Source organism: Spermophilus citellus, assembly GCF_964194105.1.
Source record: "Spermophilus citellus genome assembly, chromosome: 1".
Lineage (NCBI taxonomy): Eukaryota > Metazoa > Chordata > Mammalia > Rodentia > Sciuridae > Spermophilus > Spermophilus citellus.
The window spans coordinates 74,928,928-74,955,224 of record NC_138182.1 but is presented as its reverse complement, the minus strand read 5'-3'; the positions used below and the strand labels follow the sequence as shown (position 1 = coordinate 74,955,224).

Below are 26,297 nucleotides of genomic sequence, written 5' to 3'. Positions count from 1 at the left end.
GAAAATAAAAAAGGCAGTCAGAGTTGGAAGAGACCAAGCCAATCCTTCTTTTCATAAATGACAACATCTTAGAGAAGAAAAACACTTGCTAAAAGTCACATGATAATTAAGTGGCAATAGGGAAAGGAGAATCAAAGTCCCTGGCTTAGAAAAGCAAGCTTTCCTTGCTTAATCTTTCTGTTTTTCCATGAAAGAACCCCAGTGGTGAAGGAGAATGAATTCACTTCTTTCCTTAGGTCAAGGCTGAGTACTCCTCCAAACTTATCATTTCATTGAGAAGCCTTTAAAAAAAAAAAACTTCAATTTTTTTTACCAGTTTAAAATTTATATTTCATTAACTTAAAAGATAAACAAAAATGTGTATTTCAAATGTTACTAATCCTACCTGAAACATACTTACACTAAAGACAAAGCAATAGAAGATTTCAAATAATCGAGGGTAGAGTCTTTTGTTTGTTTAAAAATATTCTTGGGCTGGGGTATAGCTCAGAAGACTGAGTGATTAGCAGGTGTGTCACTGAGTTGGATCCTCAGAACGAGAAAAAAATTTTCCTAAAATCTCTTCAGTGAAAGACAAAAATGAATTCTTTCTTTTATACTGTATAAAAACTAGATGCAAATGTCTGATGTAAATGTGTTTCATTCTCAACTCTGATGATGAAGATGGGAAAAGCACAAAAGTTCACAGTTCAGTGAGATGCAAACAAAAAAAAGCTTCTGTGCCCTCAGATACAGAAGAATCCTCCATTCATGTCTCTTACAGTAGGTACCACATACTTGATATTCATACCAAATCATTTCCTTTTTTACCTCCCTCTTTGATGTAAACTTGGGTTGCTACCTCCTGTTTTATTGTGTCCTTGTTTTTAGGTGCATCATTTCTGTTGCATAAAACATTTCTGAGTGACCTCAAGGAATACTGTCCAACTGCTGAGTATACATCTTGAATTTCTGTAGTGGTAGGATTTTTAACATAAGGAGACCTACATCTCCACAATGGTCTACTTATTATTTAAATAAGTATACATACAGATAAACCTGTCTTAGTTTGGTTTCCACAAAAGTCACACAGCAACAGTCCAAGACTGGCAAGAAGAAAACCAAAGATCAGTGTGTGTGTGTGTGTGTGTGTGTGTGTGTGTGTGTGTCTCATTGAAAAAGTTGAGTTGAAAGAGAAAATTTATCCTACACATCCATGGAGAATATTGGGAAATATAAACACCATGGAACCTTTCACTAGAGGCTTATGATGAGAATATTAGTGATGATGATGTCACCTGAGAACAGGAGGCAGGCAGTCTTCAGAAATGACTCTAGGGTAGCATAATCCTGAATCAGTGAGGACAATTTAGGCACAATGCTACTGAAACAAGCACTTTACGTCCATAGACCCAATGGCTCCCAACAAACCACAGAAACTTACTCATGTGGGTCTGGGGTATTGCCCAACGGGAAAGTGTGCTGAGCATGCTCAAAGCCCTGGGTTTCAACCCGAGCTCTGAGAAAGAAGAGAAGAAGTAAAAGAACAAAAACACCTACATAATGGCTTCTCAATTGGTCCTGATATCTCCAAAAGTCAGACTTCTCTGCATTCCTAGCAGAAATCAGAAATTCCAGAGTCTCATCCCCAGAGCTGAACCTCTGGTTTGGATCAGGTTTCTTTCTTGATACTGAAACTTTTCTCAGAAATTCATCTTTGCTGACAGAGACTTTATTTCTCCTCAATAGAAGCAAATAAGGTGAGAAAGGCAAGTGAAGTTAAACAGAGGGAGAGCTTCAAATGCAGGCTGAGCACAGACCTGCAAAATTATGGCAAAATGGTCAGGATTAGGAACTGAAGTTTGCTTATAAAAAGTGGCAAATTCAACACAATCACTAGAAACACCTCTGCAATGGTGTTTTTTAAATTTTTTTTTAATTTTTTACTGAAAAATTACCATTTGGGGTGACAAATAAAACAGAAAATGAGCTAGGGTTACTCTTGTAATCCCAGCTGTTTGAGAGGCTGAGGCAGGAAGATTGAGAGTTCAAAGCCAGCCTTAGCAACTTAGCAAGGCCCTAAGCAACTCAGCAAGACCCTGTTATCTAAATAAAATATTTTTTAAGAGAGCTGATGATGTGGCTCCATGTTTAAGCATCTCTGGGTTCAATCCCTGGTACCAGAGAGAGAGAGAGAGAGAGAGAGAGAGAGAGAGAGAGAGAAAGTTAAGATAAATATGTGGATAACTCCAAATGTTTATGCAAGTTAATTTAATTATTGGGCTCTTTGTGGTTAGACAATAAGAATTTTTGCTAATAATAAGATTAAAAGCATGAATGGGGCATTTGGGAACTGAATTTAAGTGGGAACAAAGATTCAGGACAAAAATCAAGATTTAAAAAACAAAGTCCAGGCAAAAGCAATGGACTTCTTTGCACTGGCTGTGTAAGGAGCATATTGTGGTAATTTGTATTTGATATCAATAATTGTATTTTTATATGTACCATTGAGTTGGGTTATCTTGCCATTAGGACCAGAGCTTGCTTTTTTTTTTTTTTCTTTTCTTTATTACTGGGTATTGAAGCCAAGGTACTTTACCACTGAGCTACATCCTCTGCCCTTGTTTAAATTTTACTTTGAATCAGGATCTTTCTAAGTTGCCCAAGCTGGCCTCAAATTTGCAGTTCTGCCTCAGCCTCCCAAGTAGCTGGGTTACAAGCATGTGACACCTTACCTGGCTGAGAGCTTACCTTTTTCAATTTTTTTCTTTTTCTTTTCTTTATTTCTTTTTCTTTTCTTTTTTTTTTTTTTTTTTTTTTTTTTTGATGCTGTGGACTGAACCCAGGGCCTTGTACATGCAAAGCAAGCACTCTACCAACTGAGCTATATACCCCTAGACTGTCTTTTTCTTTTCTTTTTTAATATTTATTTTTTAGTTGTGTTGGACCCAATACCTTTATTTATTTATTTTTATGTGGTGCTGAGGATCGAACCCAGGGCCTCAAACGCGCTAAGTGAGCGCTCTACTGCTGAGCCACAATCCCAGCCCCCGTAGCCTGTCTTTTTCAATCTTGAATGATCCTTAGTCATTATCTATGACTTGACTTACTTGACTAATTCATCTTTGGCAAACAATATGCTATACAATAAATGGTTAGACTTCAGTGAGTTACTCCCTTTATATAAAATAGAATCATTTAGATAAAACTCTTGTTTTTGTTTATATGCTATGCTGCCATTGGGGCATGTGATATTTTGACTACAGCTTACAACACCTCATGCCTGATTATATATTACCTATTAATTTCAACTAGCTAGTGGCTGTGGTTTTTATGGTGTGACCATTTCATTAGAGTAATTGCAGTTCAATGTCCATTTATTTTATAACAGATTGAAATTACTGGTAGGCTCAAGTTAATTTGTAACTTGCAAGTAAAACATTTTGTAAATCTGAGCTCAAAGTATAATACTTTGGGTTAAAGTGTGAGTTCACTTTATTACCAACTTAGGATCTGAAGATCCTGGCCAAAGGCCACAAAGGTGATTTTTCTGGTCTTTACTGGTACCAGTTGGGAAAACAATATTTTTTCTATTAAGGAAATGAATCTCATTTAGGGGCTCTGAAGGCAGAAAGAACAGTACATTTGATATAGAATATGTAAAATTAGGCCTACTCATGCCTATTTTTATACATTTCATCACAAAGAGAGTCTGTGACAAAACACTGAAGTAGTAAATACAGGTGGGCATCAGACTAACATTAAAATAAACAAGGAGTTTAGAACTTCAGTGGTTATATTTTCACATTGAGTAAGGATTATCCTAATAACAAGTATAAGAAAAATTTTTAGCCCCAAATAAAGCACTGGTTTCAGTTATTTGAAAGACAAAAAACCAATTCATTTGGCATTTTCAGGCTAATTTGTTTTTAACTTTTAGTTCTAAAAATATGATAATTTAAATATTTAACAGGAAATCATTGAATTTCATAGTATTTTAGGGGGCAGAATAGGTGGATGGTTTTCATAGTGGCTAAAACTTACATATTACATTAACCCAAGTTTTTGCCATGCTACTTGTTGGAAATTCAGTTTGTTACTGGAAAAAATACCTGAGACAAACAATTTACAAACCGGAAAAGTTTATTATGGCTCATAATTTTGGAGGTTTCAGTATATAGTTGGTTGCCCTGATTGCCTTTGGGTCTATGGTGAGGCAGCATAACATGGTAGAAATGTGGGACACTTGGATGTGAAAGAGAGAGGAAGAGGAAGGAGCTGAGACCCCACTCTTGGCTTCAGGGCCCATTCCCAATGACCCAAAACCTCCTCCTAGGCCCCATGTCTTAATGTTTCCATCACTTCCCAGGAGTGCCATGGGCTGGAGACCAAACCTTTAACACACGGGCCTTTGGGGGACATTCCAGAATCAAACTCTAGCACCAGTCGTGATCAGCAACTTGTGGTCCACTTGAGCAAACTGTAATGGATAAATAATGATGATGACACTGTATTGTGTATCATTATAGTAGAAGAGCAACATGCTATAAGAACATACAGGATTTAACATGAACCAGGTGTTATGAACTGACCTCCATCATCCCAAAATTCATATCGGAAGCCCTGACCCTTGGTACTTCAGCATATGACTGTATTTGGCGATAAGGCCTTTAAAGAGTATAGTAAGTCCCTTCTATTCATGATAGATACATTCTAAGACCACCATGTATATATGTATATGTATATATACATATATGTTTTTCCTATCCATATTATAAAGTCTAATTTATAAATTAGGCACAGTAAGAGATTAACAACAGTAACTATAATATAAAACAACAATAACAATACAGTGTAACAAAAGTTATGTGAATATGGTCTCTCTCAAAATATATTAATTTCTCTTTGCTCTACAGTAATATTTTCATACTACAGTTGACTAAAGGTAATTTAAACTGCAGAAAGCAAAACCACAGATAAAAGGAGACTATGATAAGTAAGTTAAAATGAGACCCTTAAGTTGGCCCCTAAACCAATGGCACTGGGGTTCTTACAAGAAGAGACGATTAGAACACACAGAGACACCAGGGCGCACTGCACAGAGGGACAGCCATGTAAAGAGGCAACAAGAAGAAAGGCCTCAGAAGAAGCCAAACTTGCTGACACCTTCATCCTGGACTTTCAGGCTGTAAAACTGTGAGAAAATAAATTTCTGTTGTTTAAGCCCCCCAGCCCATGGTAGTGTGTAATGAAGCCCAAGCAAACTAATGAAGCAGGGATTAGGGAAGACCACCAGGAGAAAGGGCCAAGCTAAGGGAACTGTACATTTTAGGACAAGAGATTAGTATTGTGAAAGCCTGGAGGTAAGAGAGGTCATGGTTCTTTCCTCTGACTTCAAAGACCTCAAGTATGATGGGGCTGAGTGTCCAAATGGGGAGAGCAATGGGGAGGTGTCATGCACATTTGTCATTTTTTAAAAATATATTTTTTTAATTGTAGATGGACACAATAACTTTATATTATTTATTTATTTTTATGTGGTACTGAGCTGTGAACCCACTGCCTCACACATGCCAGGCAAGCACTCTACCACTAAGTTACAACCCAAACCCCACATTTGTCATTTTGAGATGCGCAACATCTAAACACCCTTCCCATTTCAGGAGAATCCCTAAATAGGTGAGAAGAAGCTAAAGGGCAGTAGATACCTGTCTTCGAGCGCTCTGGTTTATAGAAATGGTGTCTTGACCTAAACATGCCAGTACATCCTTCCTTATAGCACTGTGACTTGAAGGGGAGAGAGATAAAGGACAGGATGGGAGGGAGACAAAGACAGGAGGGAGACAAATAGCTTACCCATGGAGAAATCCAGTGTCCAGAAGGTACCAGAAGCATGGAATATAGCTGTGTAGTAACAAATGTCCAAACGGCAGGACGGCAGGTATCAAGTGGAAAAGTTGGGCAGCAGCAGGTGAAGTAGGGTGAACAAACTGAGAGTGTTGATTTCCATAACTGAAGCAGGCCATTGCTGTAACACAATTTGGTTACCTTCCTGAGCTTCTGTTGTTTTTCCAAACCTTGTTTCTTAGCCTCTCTTGACAATTCAATGAGTTACTTTATATCTTTTTTTTAAAAAAAATTCCTTTTCTGCTTATGATAGCATAAAATTAATTTTTCTTGGCTGCAACAAAGAATCCCGAGTAAGACCATATGGGTCCTTAAGACTGTGAAGAGTTTTCTAAGGTACATTATAGAGTTTAGACTGCCCAAAAGTCAAGAAAGAGGGGAGATATGAGCAGAAAATAATGTGAGCAGAAAATAATGTGCCCAGATTTTCACTTAAGGATAATCACTTTGGGTAGTGTGCAGAATAGGTTGAGATTGAAATGGAAGATGGAAGAGTAAAGAGAAAGCAGTGACAGAAGTCAAAACACCGTGGTAACAGAATAAGCAACAAAGATGGTTACTTATACCCTCCAGGTCATAGGAGGAAGGAAAGGGCAGAACAATTGGAGGGAAATGTAGCTGGTTATCAATGATGAATGACAGACAGTTGAGACCTTTAAAAACACTGACCCTAAAACTATGAAAGTATTAACCTCATGTAGAAAACAAGACTGAACCCACCCAAGTGCCATTATCCTCTGCTGAATAAAAGTCCATGTGCTGGTGCCCACTTGTCCTAGCTGTTAGCCACTGCAGACCACCCACAGTTGCATCACCACCTGGCCATGAATAAAGGAAATGTCATACCTCTTGCCAGAGCCACTAAGCCTCACTTTCAGGTCGTAGTAGATGCCATTAGAATGATTGGTCAGCACCAAATACACCTCTGCTCACATCCCTGTTTTCCTTGGTCACCACCCAGGCTTCAATTCTTTTTGGTCAGAACACTCTGGGTCAACCCTTCCTGAAGTCCACTAGAATTTCTGCTTGGTAATGAGTAGATTCCCCATATCTTCTACCTCTTTTCCCATTATTTTCCCCATCTCTGTGCTTTCACAGAAAACTGGCTCATCTCTACAGACACTGCTTCCCTCCAGAGCCCTCTTGAGTAATTTATTCTCTTATAGCTCAAGAATCTTCAAGTCAGGAGGTAGAATTGATAATGTCCTCTTGACTTCTCCACTCTCTTGCAAACCCTCTGCAACTATGACTCTCACACCATCTGAGATTTAAAACATCTTTTAACTTCCCCCTTGCTCACCCTTAGTGTTTGCCACCTAGCTCATAGTGCACCTTCCCACTTATCCCAGTGATTTCAAACTTCAGACCCTTAATCTCAAGCGACTTCCTCTAGACCATGTCCTCTTCAAACCTTGGATCTAGATGCCACCTAAAATTCTACCATTTCCATCATCACTAATTCAGCAAGCCTCCTCTCTAGTTTATTAAAGTCATCCTATTTTGACTGTTCTTCTAACCTCAGTATTTTTAAGCCAACTCCTTCACTTCCTTCCCATTCACTAGCTCCATTTAATTCAGTTATTTTATTATTTGCATTAAATTTCACATCTGTCATATAACTCCCTTTCCCGTCTGCCCTTTCTTTGCAACTGCCCAACAAATTTCAACCCTGAATAAATTCTACTATCTGCCTTTTCCATGTCTGTACCTACTGCAGGTGCTATAAAGAAAAGGGGTCAGAGTATCAGACAACAGAGCAGATGAGCATTACTGTAAATTCATGCTCATTGGTGTCAAGCACCCAAACTTACTAGGAAATGTTTCTACTTTTCTTTACCTAACATGTTCTCCTTTTATTTGCTTATTCTAGACCTTTTCTACTTTTCTCAAACCTGGAAACTCCTCCATTCCCCTCACTTTTATCCACCTCTCTTTGATCTTCAGCCTCTTTCTATTGGATCAACTCCCTTAGCTTTAAAACATGTTCTATTATCTTCCTTTTTTAAAAAAACAAATCAATGAAAACTTTCCCAGCCATGGACTCCCTAGCCATCTACCTCTATCTTTTTCTTTAGATTCATAGTCATGCTTCTTAAGTTTTCATATCCAGTCACTACTTCATCACTGCTATGGTTTGGATGTGATTTATCCTCTAAGGTTCATGTGTTAGAGTCTTGGTTCCCAGTTGGTGGTAAGGGATCTTTAATAGGTAGATCTATTGGGAGGTCCATAGGTCACTAGGGATGTGCCCTGAAGAAACTGAGGTTTTACTCTTAGGACCCTGGTTAGTTCTCACAATAGGATGGTTATAAAGGCCTAAGCCTGGTCTATGCAGCCTTTCTGGCTTCCTATTTGATGATGTGATTTCTCATTCTCGCTCACATTCCTGCCATTTATCAGGGATCCCTTGTAAAAGCCAAAGCTAAGCTGTTTGAACTTCCAGGCTTCCAAAACTATTGGCAAAATAAAACTATTTTCTATGTAAAGTTAGCTTGCCTCACATATTTCATTTTAGTAACATAAAATGGTCTAATACAATGCCCAATTTCCAGTCAACTCAGTGCAGGCACTCTTTCACTTGAAGACCTCTTGCTAAGTCAACAGAATAGGTATTTGGTTTAATTACTGACCTTTCAACAGCATTCAACAAACTCAGCCACTCCCTCCTGTTTCACACATTTATTTCCGGTAGCTTCCATTGCTTTCACTTTCCTGATTTTGCTTCAATATGTCCAACCATTAAAAGAGAATTATTAGGGATTCCTCTTCTACAAAGTCTTTCAATATTATTTTCCGAGTCTCAGTTCTAGGTTCATTTAAAAAATCCCTCTATATTCTCCTCCCTTGCAACCAATCACACACACCCCCAGGCTTCAAATCCATCTGTTTTAGTGAATTCCAAATGTATGTTTCCAGATGGGATTTATTCTCTGAGCTTTGTAACTTTACATGCAGTTGGCTGTTCAACATCTCTATTTGAGTATCATATTTTACAGGCATCTGAAACCCAGTGTGTTCAAAACTAATTTTATCTCTCAAATCTGCTTCTCCTCTAACTCTTCTCCATATTAATAAATGACACTAGCTTTTATTCAGGCCAAACTGTTGCTTGACCCATTAACTTTGAACTCTGTATTTAACTAATTACAAGCCTGACAGTTCATTCAACAAATAATTGTAGGAGATCAACTATATTCAGGCACTTTTTAAAGTACTAGATATACAGTGTAGAACAAAAAAGACAAAAATCTCTGTTTTCTATAGAGTTTATATTTTAGTAATACAAGATATGTGAACCTAACATTTTGTCTGGCATTAATAGGACCACGAAATGGTCCATTACACCATTTCAAGTGAAGATGCCTGACCACTCCCTGTGTAAGTTACTGTATCATGCTTAAAGAACAACTAAGAAAACCAACTTGAATGTGTTTTCAATGAAAAAATTGAGGGAGCTGTAAGTTTACAGCCTGGAGACCTAAAGAAAATGAAAATTGTCTCTACATATTAAAGTACAGTAACCTGAAAGAAGGCTTCTACAGCATTCACTAATTCAACACACATTTATTAAACATCTGCTTCAAGCTATGTAGCTAGATACTATTGATAATTGTGTACAATGTCACCCTACCTTCAAGCTAACAAGCTAGCCAAACAGTTTCATGAATTTTGGCAGAAAACACCTGGATCAAAGACAAAGGACTTTATTCATTGCAGCATAGCAAGCAGTGTGAGTTTCCATATTCCCTTTGGTTCTGCTATCCTCCTATCCCCTGCCTCTCACCACATACCAGGACCACAATACCATGGGGGAAGCCCAGGTGCCCACTGTGCATCCAGTGGGTTTGTGTTTTGCTGAGAAAACCCCAAGTTTAAGAAATATTAATATTCTATAATGGACTGTAAACCAACTGGCTAAGCCTTTGGGCAGTGGGGGAGGAGGAGGGATTATCTTTGTTATACCGAACACCAATAATCCTGCTTTTTGTTCTGAAGGGAAGTACTTATTTCGGTGTTCTAAAGCTGTTCACTATACAAATGTCCTTGAAAAGATGGTTATATTAGGATTCTCCACAAAAACAGAACCAACAGTATGCATATTTACACAGAACTTTAAGGAATTGAATCACTCTGCAGATACCACAGACTAGCTCATTTGACAGATAAAATTAACCATCACAAGAGTCCAGAACAAAAGCCATTAGGACTTCTGTTCACAAGACGTGCAAAAACGAGAGACACCCATGGAGAGCATTTCCCCAAACGCTTAATTTTTAAAACGCACTAATTACCAGTTTCTTAGATTATGTCTACATCTCCCAATTACACCTCTTAAGACATAATACAAAATTAATTATGAAGACAAAGTGGTGGGGGGTGAGATTTCCCACATAGGTATCATCTGAGGACAATTTTATAGGGTGACCAAAAAATTTATTTTCCGGGATCACACTGAAAACGGGCTTCCACGGTTCACAGATTAGTGTAGTGGCTCCAGGAGACATTGCATAATAACTTAGGTACCATCATTTGGTCATCTGTTTCCTGGCTGATTTCACCAGGATTTACAGGATCTTGGATCCCTGCGCCCTCTGGACCCTGCCCCAACCCCTCTTGGCCCCGACTTAGAGGCGCAACACACTACTCCTCGCCCCTCCCTCCAGGTCTCCCCTCAGCCCCCGCGCTTCCGGCCCCGCGCGGAGGACTGTGGGAGCGGCTTCCTTGGATTCCGCCGCTGGCAACCGTTCCAGCCCTTCCAACCGTTCCCGCTGAGTAGATTCGCGCAAACGGCCGCGTCTTCCCTGGACTCAACTCGCCGTCACCCCACTCCTCTCAGCGAGAGGTAGGAGAAGGGCCTTGGGGCCCGAGCGCCTCAGACTCCGTGCGGCTGTGCTGCGCCGCGAAAGGCGCGCGGAGCCCACGGGGAGCCTCCTCCTGCTCGCGTTGTGGGGCCTGCGGAGGGGCGGAGGACAGACTGCCCGCCCTCGGCCCCTTCCCGCCCACCTGTGGCGGGAAGTCCATGTGGTACCCGTGTCCTTCCTTCGTTGACGCTGGCGTTGGTTCGCACACATAGGTTTCCATAGCTAAGACCAGTTTTTATTACTCTTCCTAAAGGGATGGGCGGTCCAGTTTTTCTTGGGATGGCCGTACCAGTACCAGGTCGTAGTCACATGTTAACGAAGCACCTCCAAATACAAGAAGACCATTATACCGGCTCTAGAGTTTCACAGCAAATACAGCGACCGTTCCTTTTAGAGATTTAATTCCTTTTGGAGATTGTTTAATAAAAGGTTGAGCCAGAAATGAAGGCAGAAGTGAACAAAACAATGCATAAAGTATATATAAATTCCAATACACTAAGTATAGTTAATCCTCTGTATCCCCAGGGAATTGGTTCTAGGACCCACTCCCCTTTAATTCCAAAATTAATTGCTCGAGTCTCCCTGAACCAGCAGTATATAATTTATACAATTATTCTAAATACATAAGTAATTCATTTTTGGGTTACTTACAAATCCTAACACAATGTAAATTTTATGTAAATAGTTATTATAAACAATTGTTTAGGAAATAATGACAAGAAAAAGTCTGTATGTTTTCAGATGTAATTCCCTCCCATCCCCAAGTACTTAACAGGATGCAGACTCCGAAGATATGGAGGGCCAGCTACGGGTTTCCCAGTTTTTTTTTTTTTTTTTCTGAGCCTAACATTACAGTTTTTCTGTTTACCAGGCTGATTTTCTGGTTGTGATTGAGAAACTACAATCGACATGTTGGAAGTAGACTGTTTATCAGAGTAGAAGCATGTTAAGAAATAACTTTTACATTTAAAAAAATGTTTTACTGGCACTTAATTATATTGAGGTGGCATTATCCTCAAATTATTTCAAGATAAGAAGCTTGTTGTGTGTATAAGCTGCTTCTGAAAGAGCTTGGAGTATCCAGAAACTCTAAGTGTAATATTTATTTTGCAAAAGTAGCTCTTAGCCATAGGTAATTGCTTTCACCTTTCCTAGGTTTGCTTTCCAAATCTTTAAGAATAGTATATTCCACTAAATGTCTGTTCAACTAAAGACTCTCCCAAATATAATTTTTTTACAATCTGGTTTACAACCCAGCAAAAAGGATCTCTAACTCTAAAAGTTGCTTGTTAATGTGGAAGCTAGACTATTTAAATAGGGCTCATAATCAGGAAGTTCTTGCTTAGCATAATGATTCTCAAAGTGGGATCCCTGGACCAGCAGTATCAGCATCACTTGGTGACTTGATAGAAATGCACATTATATGGAATTGAGAGGGTGATAATATCCCCCACTGAAGACTTACTGAATCAGAAACAGTGGTGGCTGGGGAGAAGCAATCTGGATTTAATAAATTTTTAGGTTTCTGATGTTTGAGAGCCACAAATATAGTACAGTAGTCCCCCCCTTATATGCATGGGATATGTTTGGAGGCCCACAGTAGACACCTATAACCTTTGGTAGTACTAAACCCTATTTATGCTCTGATTTTTGCTATACATACTTACCTATGATAAAGTTTAATTTATAAACTAGTCACTGTAATAGGTTAACAATACTGAAAAGGAACAGTTATAGCAATATGTTGTAATAAAATTATGTGAATCAATCTTCTCACTCAATATATCTTTTTTTTTTTTTTTTTTTTTTTTTTTGGTACCAGGAATTGAACTCAGGGGCAGTCAGTCGCTGACACAACCCCAGCCCTATTTTGTATTTTTTTAAAAAATGTTTTTTTTAGGGGCTGGGGATGTGGCTCAAGTGGTAGCGCGCTTGTCTGGCATGCGTGTGGCCCGGGTTCGATCCTCAGCACCACATACAAACAAAGATGTTGTGTCCGCCAAAAACTTAAAAATAAATACTAAAATTCTCTCTTAAAAAAAATGTTTTTTTAGTTGTTGATAGACCTTTATTTTATTTATTTATATGTGGTGCTGAGAATTGAACCCAGTGCCTCACATATGGCCAGGCAAGTGCACTACTGCTGAGCCCCAGCCCCAGCCCCCTATTTTGTATTTTATTTAGAGATAGGGACTCACTGAGTTGCTTGGTGCCTCAATAAGTTGCAGAGGCTGGCTTTGAACTTGCCATCCTCCTGTCTCAGCTTCCCAAGCTGCTGGGATTACAGGCATGTGCCACAGAGCCCAGCTCAATGTATCTTTTTTTAAAATATTTTTTAGTTGTTGATGGACCTTTATTTTATTTATATGTGGTGCTGAGAATTGAACCCAAGACCTCACACATGCTAGTCAAGCACTCTGCCACTGAGCTACAACCTCAGCCTCTCTCAATATATCTTATTCTATTATTCTTACCCTTTAATAATGTGTGTTGATACTAAAATGTGACTCTCTTTGGCATATCTGAATTGCCAGCTTCATGATTTTTGTACTTCAGGGCCATAAATAAGTAAAATAAGGGTTACTTGAGTACAAGCACTGTGATACTGCAAGAGTTGACCTAATAACCAAGATGGCTACTAAGTGACTAATGGGTCAGTAGCGGATACAGCGTGGATATGCTGGATAAAGGGATGATTCAGGTCCCACGTGGGTTCAAGCAGTACTATAATATTTTAATCACACGACTTATAATGGAATGTTACTTAAAATGCATGAATTGTTTATTTCTGGAGTTTTCCACTTCATATTTTTGGACTGTGTAGTTAAGTGCAGGTAACTGAAGGCATGGAAAGTGAAACCATGGATAAGGGAGAAAAGTGGCCTCCATATTATCTGAGCCAAAGCTTTTAAGTTAAAATGTTTTATGCTTCTTCCACCAGTGACCCTTCAGAGGTATTTTGGAATGACTGTTTTTATCTGGCTGACATTTGCTCTCACAGTAATGAATTTTCATCTTCAAAGAGTAATGAGAAATTAACTCAAAGTGGATCAAGGAATTGTAAAAACTGAAACCATAAAACTCTAAGGGAAAAAATAGGCATAAATTTTCATGACCTTGGTTTAGGCATTTGTTTCTTAGATGTGATACCAAAAGTGTAAGCAACTAAAGAAAAAAATTGATAAATTATACATCCAATTTTAAAATCTTAGTGCTTTACAGGATACTATCAAGAAGTGAAAAGACAATATATAGAATGGGAGAAAATATTTGCAAAGCATATATGCAATAAGGTCTAGTAGCCTGAAAAATAAAGATTTTTAGTTATATAAGACCATATTATTAAAGGGCAAAAAATCTGAACAGACATTTCTCCAAAGAGATTATGCAAATATCCAATAAACACATGAAAATATGTTCAACGTCACTAATCGTCAGGAAAAATCTGAATCAAAATCACAGTGACATATTTCACATTTACTACTGTGGCTCTACCAAAAAGAGGGACAATAACAAGTGTTGGCTAGGACATGGAGAATTTAGAAACCTCACATTGCTGAAGGGATGTAAAGTGTTGCAGCCACATTAGAAAACAGTCTGGTAGCTTTTTCAAAAGTTAAACATAGAGTTACCCTCTGACCCAGCAATTCCATTCCTAGATATAAACCTGATAGAATTGAACATATATTCATGCCAAAACTTTATGCAAATATTCACAACAGTGTTACAAGTTTCAAAGTGGAACCAACCCTAGTGTCCACTAACTAATGAATAGATAAACAAAATGTTATAAATTTATTATTCAGGGCCCCATTTTTCTTTATGAGATGAAGAATATGTTTTGGAATTAGATAGTGGTGATGGTTGCACAACTTATGACTATACTAAAAACCACTGAAATACTTTAAAAGGGCTAATTTTATAGTGTGAATCATATTTCAAAAAGTAATAATTTTATTAATTTTTAAATATAAATAATTTTTAAAAGGCTCTGAGAAGTGACATATTTGGTACTATGCTGAACAATAAAATTTTTAAATGGAATTTTCTTAGGGATTTACTGGCATACTTAAAATAGTAAAAAAAAAAAAAAAAAAAGAAAATATACTACTAGGTAGACAAGTAATTCTATACTACATTTTTTTGGCTGCTGGCTCTCTTACACCTCTGACCCTCAGAATTGCCTAAACTACTGACTTGATTTGAATGACACTTCTGGGACTCCTTCCAGACTGTCAAACAATTATTATATTTATAGCAAAAGTACACAGTAATTACATTTTTCTCATGCTTCTATTTTATTTGCTTTGACATCTATTTTATTCTGCCTAAGCATGTTTTTCTCAACATTTATTATGAAAGTTTTCAAGTGTGTAGCAAAGTTTAAAGAATTTAACTGTGACCCTTTTACTTGCTACCTGGTTTCTACCATTATCATTTTTCCATACTTGCTTTATCATATGGCTGTCCTATTCATGTATCAACCCTTCTTTTTATACATTTCAAACAAAATTGCAGATATTAAACTTCCTCTTAAATACTTGGCATGCTTACTAATTTAGAGTTCAATGTTTATCTACTGTTTTTCTTTTCAAGATAGAATTTACAAAGAAAAGCAGAAATCCTAAGTGTGCATTTGTTGAGTCTTCATACGTGGATGCTAGTGTAACTGAAACCCCCATCAAAACATAGAATATTTCTCATTACTCCAGAAAATTCTCTTGTGCTGCTTCCAATTTAATCTCTACTTCCCCACCCGCAACAAGCAACCACTGTTCTGATTGTTTTTTTTCATAGGTTAATTTTTGCCTGTTCTAGAACTTTATATAAATGAAACAGTGCTCAATGTACCATTTTATATAAGGCTTCTAGCACACAGTGTAATTGAGATTCTTTCATATTGTTATATATGCCGTCAGTGCATACATTTTTGTATTGCCAAATAGTACTTCATTGCATAAATATACCATATTTTGCTTACCCATTCTATTGCTGGGCATCTTGTCTAATTCTAATTTTGTCCATTATGAATAAAGCTGCCATAAACATTCTTACATAAATCTTTTTGTAGACATATTTTCATTTCTCCCAGGTAAAAACTCTGGAGTAGAATTGCTGGGTCCTGAAAGGTAAATATTAATTTATGAAACTGCCAGATTTTTTCCCAAAATTGTACAATTTTATACTCCTATCAACAGTGTATGAATATCCCAATTGCTTCACATTTTTGCTGGCCTTATATGTTGTTGATCTTTTAAACTTTATCTATTATGGTGGGATTATAGTGGTATTTGCATTGCATTGGGCTATTGCTTATGTTTCTTCTGCACTTGATACTAAGCTCCATGAAAATCAGGGTAATCAGCTATACCCTTCCCTCAGTCCTATCACTGTTTTTTCAATGTAGAAGGTATGGAATAAATATAAAATGAGGGCAATGAATGAATGTTTTGACACCTACTTTTAGGAATTTGAAAAAAAACCCTGAAGCCATAGAAATATGTATAGTTAAATTTGGCCAAAAAAGGTTATGCATTCGAATTGAGAATTATTTCTTGGGGCTTGGGGTATAGCTCAATAGTGTGCTTAGCAGCAATGCCCTAGGTTCAATTCCCAGCACCCCCAAGTGTGTACACACACACACACACACACACACACGTACACACACATATATTTTAATTTTTATACCAGTCACACATTGTATTAACCAGTTTTCTGTTGCTGGGACAAAATAGCTGAGAAAATCAACTTAGAGGAAGAAAGTTTTTTTTTGGCTCATAGTTTCAGAGGCTTTAGTTCATTGTCAGCTGACCCCATTGTTTCTGGATCTGTGTTAAAGCTGTACAGCATAGAGGAAGGGCATGGCAGAGCAAAGCTGCTTTCCTCAGAAAAGAGGAGTCAGGAGAGGGAGGGAGAGAGAGAAAGAGTAAGCAGGATATGCCCTTGGTGACTATTTCCCCCAACTAGGTCCCCCTTGTACCATGGTTACCACCTCCCAATAATGCATTCAACCATAAGTAGATAAGTCTGTTTATGAGGTTAGTTCTCTCATGATCCAGTCACTTCCCAAAAGCCCTTCTTTTGAACATTAATGCACTGGGGACCAAGCCTTTAACAAATGAACCTTTGGGGGATATTCTACATCCAAATCATAACACATATTTGCACTGTTGATTTTTCTTAGGCACAAATGATGCAAAATGTGTACCTGGCTCCAGAGACAGATGATGATGATCTTTATTCTGGTTACAATGACTACAATCCAATCTATGATACTGAGGTAAAACAAAAAAAACAAAAAACTTTTTTTTATATTAGTCTTTTGTGAACTAGCTCAGTTGATATATGAAGACTTTGGATTTGAAGGTTCTCTGCTTTTTTATGCTTTAAGTAAGTTGACTTAAAAATCGAAAAGTGCTATTAGTGAAGATTCTGCTAACTTCCACCAATAGTAATTATTGTAATAGAAGGGAAGATCATGAGAAATATTATATAAATGAATGAAGATGAGTTATATACTTCTGTTTTTCATCAATATGTGAATTAAAAAGACTTAAATCATCTGGAAGTACTTTTTTTTTAAAGAGAGAGAGAGAGAAAGAATTTTAATATTTATTTTTTAGTTTTCTGCAGACACAACATCTTTGTTTTTTGTATGTGGTGCTGAGGATCGAACCCGGGCTGCACGCATGCCAGGCGAGCGTGCTACCGCTCGAGCCACATCCCCAGCCCCCTGGAAGTACTTAAAAGCAGGTTTTTCTTTCTTTATTATTTTTTCTTTTTTTAGTGTACTAAATTTGAAGTGTCATGTAGTTAGTTGTAATAATAACAAGTATAATATATAACCTAGTCACTTGAAACTGTTGCTTAAGATGATAATACAATATACAGTTTGTCAAGGTACAAAGAAAAAGTTACAAAAATTGTGTTTAGTGTTTGTCATTTAATTAGAATTTATTGAGCTTATTCATAACATTTTATGAATAGTTCAAGAATCTTAGAAGACTCTTTTTACCAAAAGATTTATCAAAATAGAAGTATAATTAATTATGCTGTAGGTTGCCTTTGGCTTTGTATTTTACACAAAAGTTCCCAGTTTTTATGGCTGAACATTTTGTACTTATTTAATTTTCTGTAGTGTGATATGGGAGGTTATAAAGATAATTTAAAGTAAAAGTTAAAGAAGAAATGCTTGTAATAAAATCATGTTTAAAGTGCATTGTATTAGTATCCTGTTAATATGAACATTTTACTTTGATTTTCTACAGACTTTTAAAAAAGTAAATTGAGGACTGGCTCAGTAGTAGAGTGCTTGCCTCGCATTTGTGGGGCACTGGGTTTGAGCCTCAGCACCACATAAATAAATGAAATAAAGGTGTTGTGTCCATCTACAGCTAAACATTAAGAAAAAAAGTTAATTGGGGGCTGGGATTGTGGCTCAGCGGTAGAGCGCTCGCCTAGCACAGGCAGGACCTGGGTTCGATCCTCAGCACCACATAAAAATAAAGGCATTGTGTTGTGTCCATCTACACCTAAAAAATAAGTATTTAAAAAAAAAGTTAATTGGTAGTGACTTCATTTTATATGTATTAATACCAAGCAAGGATATTAGTCTGTTTCTTGTTATTATAACAAAATACTTGAGGCTTGGTAATATATAAAGAAAAGATATACCTCTGTTTTGGAGATTGAAAGTCCAAGATCAGGCAGTTCCATCTGTTGTCCTCTGGTGACGGTCCTTGGGTTGCATTGTGATAGGAGTGGTTACAACAAGCCAGATCACATGGTGAGACAAGAAGCCAGAGTAGAGAGAGAAGGGCTACTTTGGTCTTCTTATAAGAACCCATTCTCAGGCTAGGGTTGTAGCTCAGTGGTAGAGCGCTCGCCTCTCATGCATGAGGCACTGGGTTCAATCCTTTGCACCATGCAAAAATAAATAAGGGCTGGGGTTGTGGCTCAGTGATAGATTGCTTGCCTGGCATGTGTGAGGCACTGGGTTTGAGTCTCATAACTACATATAAATAAATAAAGTCCATTGACAACTAAAAAAGAAATATTAAAAAATTTTTAGGAACTAATTCCACAAGACCTCCATAAATCCCTTTTGAGGACGGCACTTCCAATGATCTGATTACCTCCCCATCTCTCAAAGATTACACATTTTAGCATCATCACACTGAGGACCAAACTTCCAACATGTGAACCTCTAGGGGACAAACTACATTCAAACCATAGCAGCAGGTATATTTTTGTCTGAAGTAAATTGGAATAAATTAAAGGCAAGTGAGAGAGTTGTACTAAAGTGTACCTGAGTAATTACAGCCAAATTTATGTTCTAGAAGAAGTAGGAAATGAAATCTTATTAAAAGATTGGCAGTTGGTAAGACTGGGTGTTTTTTTAGAGAGCTTAAAAAATGACATTTTGTTCAGAAACCTAAGAACAATTGTATCTCTGACCTCGACTAATGTTTCTTTCCTCAGATTTCCTGAGGAAAAATATAAGTCAAGAATCAGGAAAGCAAAATAACTTATTTCAACTGAGATGATTCCAAATGACAGAACAGGTTGAACTCAATGGAGCCAGCTAGGTTAACTTCAGTCTGAATCTCAAGATTTTACCTGTCCAGTGAAATGCAAAGGTTTTTCACTTGAGCACATGTAAACAAAATAATAGAAAGTGTCTGTTTCCTTGCTTGTAAAAAATATGCCCTTTTTTGTCCTGGGGCTTTCTCAGGTAGGAATGGTAGCATGACCCTAGTATATGGGAAAAGAGGGAGAGGGAAAGGAAGGGAGGGAGGGGTACAGATCTCTTCTTACTGCTGTAGCTACTGGGAAGGAAGGAAGCGAGAGAGGGAGGGAGGGAGGGAAGGAAAAGAAGGGTCATATCCTATATGTGCGGTCTTTTAACCAGGCATTATGATACTGACCTTTTGAATAATAGTTAATAAAATGCCCTTAATAAATTAATTAACATAATCAGTACTCTTATTTGTAAAAAGGAAGGAGCCTTGATATTTGGGGGAAGATTTGAGGACAGGAGTCCTTGAATCTCAACCCTGATGTCAGCATCTAGGATATGATGAATTATAGAGGATCTTGAATACCATAAGAACTTAAACATTTTTCCCCAATTATCTTTTCATATTTGAATGTTAAATTTGCCTTTTCATTTTAGGAATTGGAGAATGATACAGGTTTTCAGCAAGCAGTGAGAACAAGTCATGGCAGAAGACCTCCCGTAAGTGAATTTTTTAAAAAAATGGTAAAAATCACATATCATAAAATTTATCATCTTAATTATCTTGAAATGTAAAGTTTAGTAGTGTTAAATGTATTCACATTCCAGTGAAACAGGTCTTCAAATTTTTTTCATCTTGTAAATATGAAACTCTGTGACTATTAAACAACAATTCCCCATCTTCTCCCCTTTCCTAAGTCCCCAGTAACCACCATTTGCTTTCTATTTCTGTGGATTTTATCATTCTGGGTACCTTACATAAGTGGAATCATAGAGTATTTACATTTTTAAGACAGATTTATTGCACTTAGTATAATGTCCTCAAGTTTTATCCATGTTGTATCATATAACAGCATTTCCTCTTTTTAAAGGCTTCTACTGTATATATGTACCGCATTTGGTTTAACCATTCATCTGTCAATGGAGAACTGTCTATTTTGATGTTGAGTTATAGAAGTTCTTTATATATTTTGGATATTAACTAATTAGATATATATGATTTGCAAATATTTTTCCCATCCAATAAGTTGCATTTTCATGCTATTGATTGTATTCTTTGAAGTGCAAAGATTTTTATTTTGATGTAGTTCTACTTGTCTAAAAATTTTTTTTTTTGGTTGTGCTTTTGGTGTTATATCCTAGAAATCATTGCCACAAGCAATTCCATGAAGCTTCTCCTCTATATTTTCTTCTAGGAGTTTTATAGTCTTAGGTCTTATGTTTAGGCCTTCAGCCTATTTTGAGTTACTTTGTTGTGTATGGTGTAAAAATGTGACCATATATGCAAGGGTTTATTTCTGCAGCCTCTTCTGTTTCCTTGATCTTGTCTTTATGCTAGCACCACACCGTTTTGATTACTATAGCTTTGTCATGTTTTGGAATCAGGCAATGTGAGTCTGATAATTGTTCCTCTTTTTCAGAATTGTTTTAACTTTTTAGGGACCTTTGATATTTCATATGAATTTCAGGATGAATGTTTCTATTTGAACAAAAGGCAATGTTAGGATTTTGATAGAGATTGGCTTGAACCTGTGGATCACTTCAGGTTGTATGAACATCTGAACAACATTTAGTCTTCCAATTCATGAATATCTTATGTCTTTTTCATTTGTTTGTGTCACCTTTAGTTTCTTTCAGTAATGTTTTATAGATTTCAGTGTATCCAATAAGTGGATTTTAAATTTTTCTTATTTTTATTTGACATGTTGTATTAGTCAGTTTTTCCTTATCATAACGAGATACTTGAAACAGGTCAACTTTGTAAAGTCTGGGAGCTGAAAGAACAAACAACATGTAGGATCTGGTGAGGGCTCTATGGTACATTGCAGAGCATGGGTGGGAGGAAGGATCCCATCTTGAAAAGGAATCTTGAGAAGAATTTATTGGTTAGGCTTAAGGTTTAAAACCGCTTGCTCTTGTGAGAATTTACTTTAGGAGACCAATTTTCCCCTGTCAGCAGAACCCCCTTGACTTCCCACTAGGCCTCCCTTACAGGATCCACAGTATCTCCCAGTATAGCCACTATGGGAACCATGCCTCCAACACATAAAACTTGGGGGATAAACCACATTCAAACCATAGCACATTTAATAGTTGTACACATAATTTTAAAGTATTTTAAATCAAAAGTTTCTGTATGCTTTTGAAAATATAAGTTTTGTGTATATAAAACATCAGAGTATGTTTACCTAAAATATTATTTTAAAAATATTTACCTTTCTACTTTTTAAAGTGCTAGAAATATTATTCCTTCAAAACATTGGGTCTTAATAATACAAATTATTTCTTTCTTGTATAGTGATTCTCTTCCACTGGTACATAAACCGCTACATTTATTTATTTATTTATTTATTTATTTATTTATTTATTTATTTTTGTAAAATAACTCTTTTGTAACTCTTAAGATTTTTGTATATGTCATGTGAAGCATAGATATGTGTTTTCCACGGTGCATGAAATCTGCCAAACTTCTTTTGTAGTTGAAAATAAACAAGGCTGGGACTAAGTGAAATAGTGAAGTATAGAGAGTTTCCCCTCTAATGATCTATACCTAACATTCTTTTTTAAAAACAACTTTCCCCTCCTAGTTTTATTATAGCAGCTGTTTTCAACTGGGGACAGTTTTGCCCACCCACACCTCTAGGGGACATTTAGCAATGTTTGGAGATAATTCTGGTTGTTATAGAGTGCTGTTAGTATCCGGTGGATACCCATAGTTGCTACTAAACATCCTATAATGCATAGGTCAGTTCCACATAATAAAGAATTATCCATTCCAAGAGGTCAGTACTGCCAACATTAGGAAACCCTGATGTAGCAACTCCTCTGCTTTAAAATGAGATACTCTCCTGCTTTCATCTTCCTTCACTTTTTTTATTCTTTCTGCCATCTTCCCTAGCACACATTCTAGTTTAGTAAAAATCAATGATTAGTATTAAACATTTAACATGAAAAGAATCTTGTGAGTAGTTTGCCTCATCTCATTTGGTGTAAGTGAATGTAGCATGGTTCCCTGCAATGAGTTTAACTAGCTGTCAGAGTCCTCCATAAGAGTTCCCTAATTTCTCAAAGCAATTGCAAGCAAAGCCAAGGGTTCCCAGCACTACCTTTAATAATTCTCTGGAATTACTCATAGAACTCAATGAAATCTATTGTACTCCCAAGTTTATTGCAACGGAAGGATACAGATTAAAATCTGCCAAGGGAAGGAGGTGTATGGGACAGAATTTGAGAGTGGTCCACATATAGAGCTTCTGATTGTCATTTCTCTATGGAGCCAGGAGTGGTTGTAACTTTTCCTGGCCACTGTATGCGACAGTACTCACAAATTACTGCCAACTAGGGAAGTCCACCTAAGATTTTGATGTCCAAAAATTTTATGGGGCTTAATCACATACTGCCTCTATAGTTACCCTTTGGTCTCCAGCCCCTCCTGGAGATCCAGGCTGGTAACTCTGGTAGGTGAAACTGATATGTCCCAATGCACCTACCATAGATCACACTGTTAGATCTTCCACTGATCAAGGCTCCCAGACAATCAAAGACATTCTTATCAAGTAGATAGGAGTCTAGAGATCACTTCCCAGTAGCCAAGGGAAAAGGCCAGGTCTCTCTTTGGGTAAAGTAATTCTTCAGTACATATTCCACAGCTAGTATTTTAGTTTTAAGGTTAGTTTCATTATTGGAAGAAAAACCAGAACACTGGGTTCTGCTAGGCTAGTGACTAGACTGTGGACTTTTGAAGAGACTCTCTGTTTGACTCATTGTTCTTTTCCTTATTGACCATGACTTAGTAAATCAGGTGATTCACAGTAGGTGATAATTTTGCCAGACTGGCTGCTTTAGTCAGCTTTGGAGTTGTTATGATCAGAATATCTGACAGGAAAATCTTATAGGAGGATAAGTTTATTTGGGGCTCATGGTTTTAGAGATCTCAGTCCATAGATGGCCAACTCCATTGCTGTGAGCAAGGTGAAGGAGCACATCATGGGGGAAGAGCCCATCAGAGGAAAGCTTCTTAGCTAATGGCAGGATCAGAAAGCAGAGAGAGAGAAGGGGCCTGTTACAAGGCGTAATGCAATAAGTTGTAAAAAAAAGAAAATAAATTGCTGTGGGACCATGAAGAGAGGTTATTTTCCAGTAGTTGGGACAATTAGAAGATGTTTCTTAAAAGATTAAATTAGAGTTATATTAAAGGATCTATGAAATTGAGGCAGACCTTTAGATATAGGAGGAAGGACACTGCAGGTGAGGGGAAAAACGACAAAGGGTTGAGACAGTATAGGAGCTTGTCAATGCTGACTACAAAGAACAACAGCAGCAAAACAGATGTAGTCATTAGGTAAAACTTAAAAAACAGTAATGTTCTTTTGCCCTCTGTTTGTTCTCAAGGAGAAAGTTGCTGAGACCTGTATTCTTCCCTTCTAGCCTTTTCTAAGACCTAGAGCCAACTTTTTCAAGCATTTGTGTTCTAAGCCCTGCAATATTAAAATACCTGCCCACAAGAAGGCAAAGACCCAAAGATTAAAGTTCATCTAACAACTCATGTATTAAAACCTATAATTCAGGCATCTATTTTTCTACAAAATAAATAGATGTGTATTTTTCCATATTTTCCTCTATCATAATATGTTCGTTATTATTCAGTTCAAAATATTTTCTGATTTATATGGCAATTTCTTCCTTGACCCATGGATTATTTGGGAGTAAACCTCTTAATTTCTAAAATGTTCTAATCATCTTTGTTTTAAATTGTTTTTTAGCTTTATTCTTAGGTAGGGAACATAATCTGTCTGATTTCAATTCTTTGGAATTTATTAATATTACCCAAGTGCATTTTCAAGGAATGTATATTCTGCAGTTGATAATAAGTACAATGTATGGTACAGTGTATAATTGGATCAAGTATATTAATGATTTTCTTTAGGAGTTCTATATTTTTTATGAGGTTTTTTTTTGGTCTACTGGTTCTGTTATTAATGGGAAGTACAAGCACATCTTGCACTGTTAAGGATTTGTCTATCTCTTTTTGGTCTTTAGCAGAAGATTTTATAATTGTTATATCTATATGGTAAAATGAACCTTTTATTGTTGTGAAATATCTTTATTTCTAATAATGCTTTATGTCCATTTTGTCAGATGTTAATATGTTGATATAGTTATATAAGCTCTCTTTATGTCTAATATTTGCATCATATGTCTTTCCCAGTTTTTACTTCCAAGTTTTCCAGATCCATGTTTAAGATGTATCTCAATAGAAACATGTAATTGGGCTCTAGTTTTTAAAATAGTCTATCTTCTTATTTTATTGAGACATCTTATTTACATTTAATGAAATATTGTATTTAAATTTTATTACTTATTTGGGTTTTTTCCTCTTTTAAGTTTTGTTCTGTTCCTTTCCCTCCCTCCCTCCCTCCCTCCCTTTCTTTCTTTCTTTCTTTCTTTCTTTCTTTCTTTCTTTCTTTCTTTTTTTGCCTTCATTGCTTGTTTTTATTATTCTATTTCCCTCTTCTGTTATCTTGGTAGTTTATATTCTTTAACCATTTTTTTTGATGTGTTCCTAAACATTACAATACTCATCTTTAACTTATGAAAATCTATTATAAACTAGTAGTTTTGCTACTTTCTCTACAATGCCAAAATTTTACACTATTTTCAGTTCTAGAATTACCATTTATTCTTTTTGTTGTTGTTCTCTACTGACTTGTCAATCTTGTCTTTTAACTCATTGAACATATTAAGCATGATTATCTTGAAGTCTATGTCTGGTATTTTCATTACATGTATCTCCATCTGGATTTCTTTTAATTTGTTTGTGTTTCTTGTGTTTTTGGTTAGTTAGTCTTGCCTCCTGTATGTCTGATTCTTTTTGATTAAACACCAGACATTGTAAATGAAAAATTATAAAAGTAATTTATCGCTCTATGTCTCTGTTAGTATCTGATAGATACTAGCCACATGTAACTATTTATTTGAAATGAAAAATTCAGATCCATCTTGCAGTAGTCACATTTTAAATACTCAGTAGTCATGTGTGGCTAGTGGCTATTGCAGATATAGAACGTTTTGTTATGCAGAAAGTTCTGTTGGATAGAACAGCTCTCAGGATTGTAGAGATAATTTACTTTTACTTATGACTCTAGCAGTACAAGGTATCTCTGGCCTCCTTAATCTGGTTGGATTGGAAGTGATTCTAAATTCGACTTTATCCTTAAAGAAGCCTGGTTGGTATACTTCTATTTGCCTTTCAGCTTGAGGGTATGGTCTTTTGAGTGCAAGCTAGAGCCTGGAGGATTATCAGAGCTGCCTCTTTGGCAGTCCCCCAACTCCACTGTTTATCCCCTCAGACTGTGAGTTTTTCAAAAACTGTGCTCAGTTTCTCATCCATGCTTTTGAAATGAACAGAGTCTATCAGAGAAAAATAGCGCAAATGCAGGTTCACCTCTCAGGTCTTCCCTTCTCTTCTTAATTTTGAGACCTTGCAATTCTTCAGTTTTGATGGTTCTCTGGTGCATGGAAACAATTTTTTAAACATGTTTTTGTCCCTAGCCTTTTTAATTGTTTTTAGTAAGAAGGTTTTTTTTTTTTAAAGCAATAATCCATCATAGCCAGAAGTAGAATTCCTCAATGAATTGTATTTAAATATGTTGAACAATAAACAAGCCTAACAACTGTCCTGTTTAACACATTTTCACATGGTCCTATTTGAACCACTACAATTTTGTTATCAGCATACTTTATATACAAAGGTGAGCAAATTTAGGTTCAAAGATATTAACCAGTTGAGAGAGAATTGGGATTTAAACCCA

The 26,297-nt window shown here is 36.7% G+C and overlaps 1 protein-coding gene across 6 annotated transcripts in view; it reads left to right on the top strand.

The window, feature by feature from the left end:
• The window catches only part of IFT88 (intraflagellar transport 88), a 265,457-nt gene that overhangs the window by 115,991 nt on the left and 123,169 nt on the right, over window positions 1–26,297 (top strand). For 4 of the 6 annotated variants that reach the window (XM_081280576.1, XM_081280577.1, XM_081280574.1 and 1 more), the window contains exons 1-3: window positions 10,601–10,729; window positions 16,933–17,028; window positions 19,924–19,986. The exons of 1 other annotated variant lie outside the window; for it this stretch is intronic. In XM_081280576.1, the coding sequence (XP_081136702.1) occupies window positions 16,939–17,028; window positions 19,924–19,986 (153 nt within the window). In that variant the 5' untranslated portion in view covers window positions 10,601–10,729; window positions 16,933–16,938. Of the gene's footprint in view, window positions 1–10,600; window positions 10,730–15,840; window positions 15,878–16,932; window positions 17,029–19,923; window positions 19,987–26,297 lie in introns of those variants that run through there. One more of the 6 variants, XM_081280575.1, reaches the window with a different exon arrangement.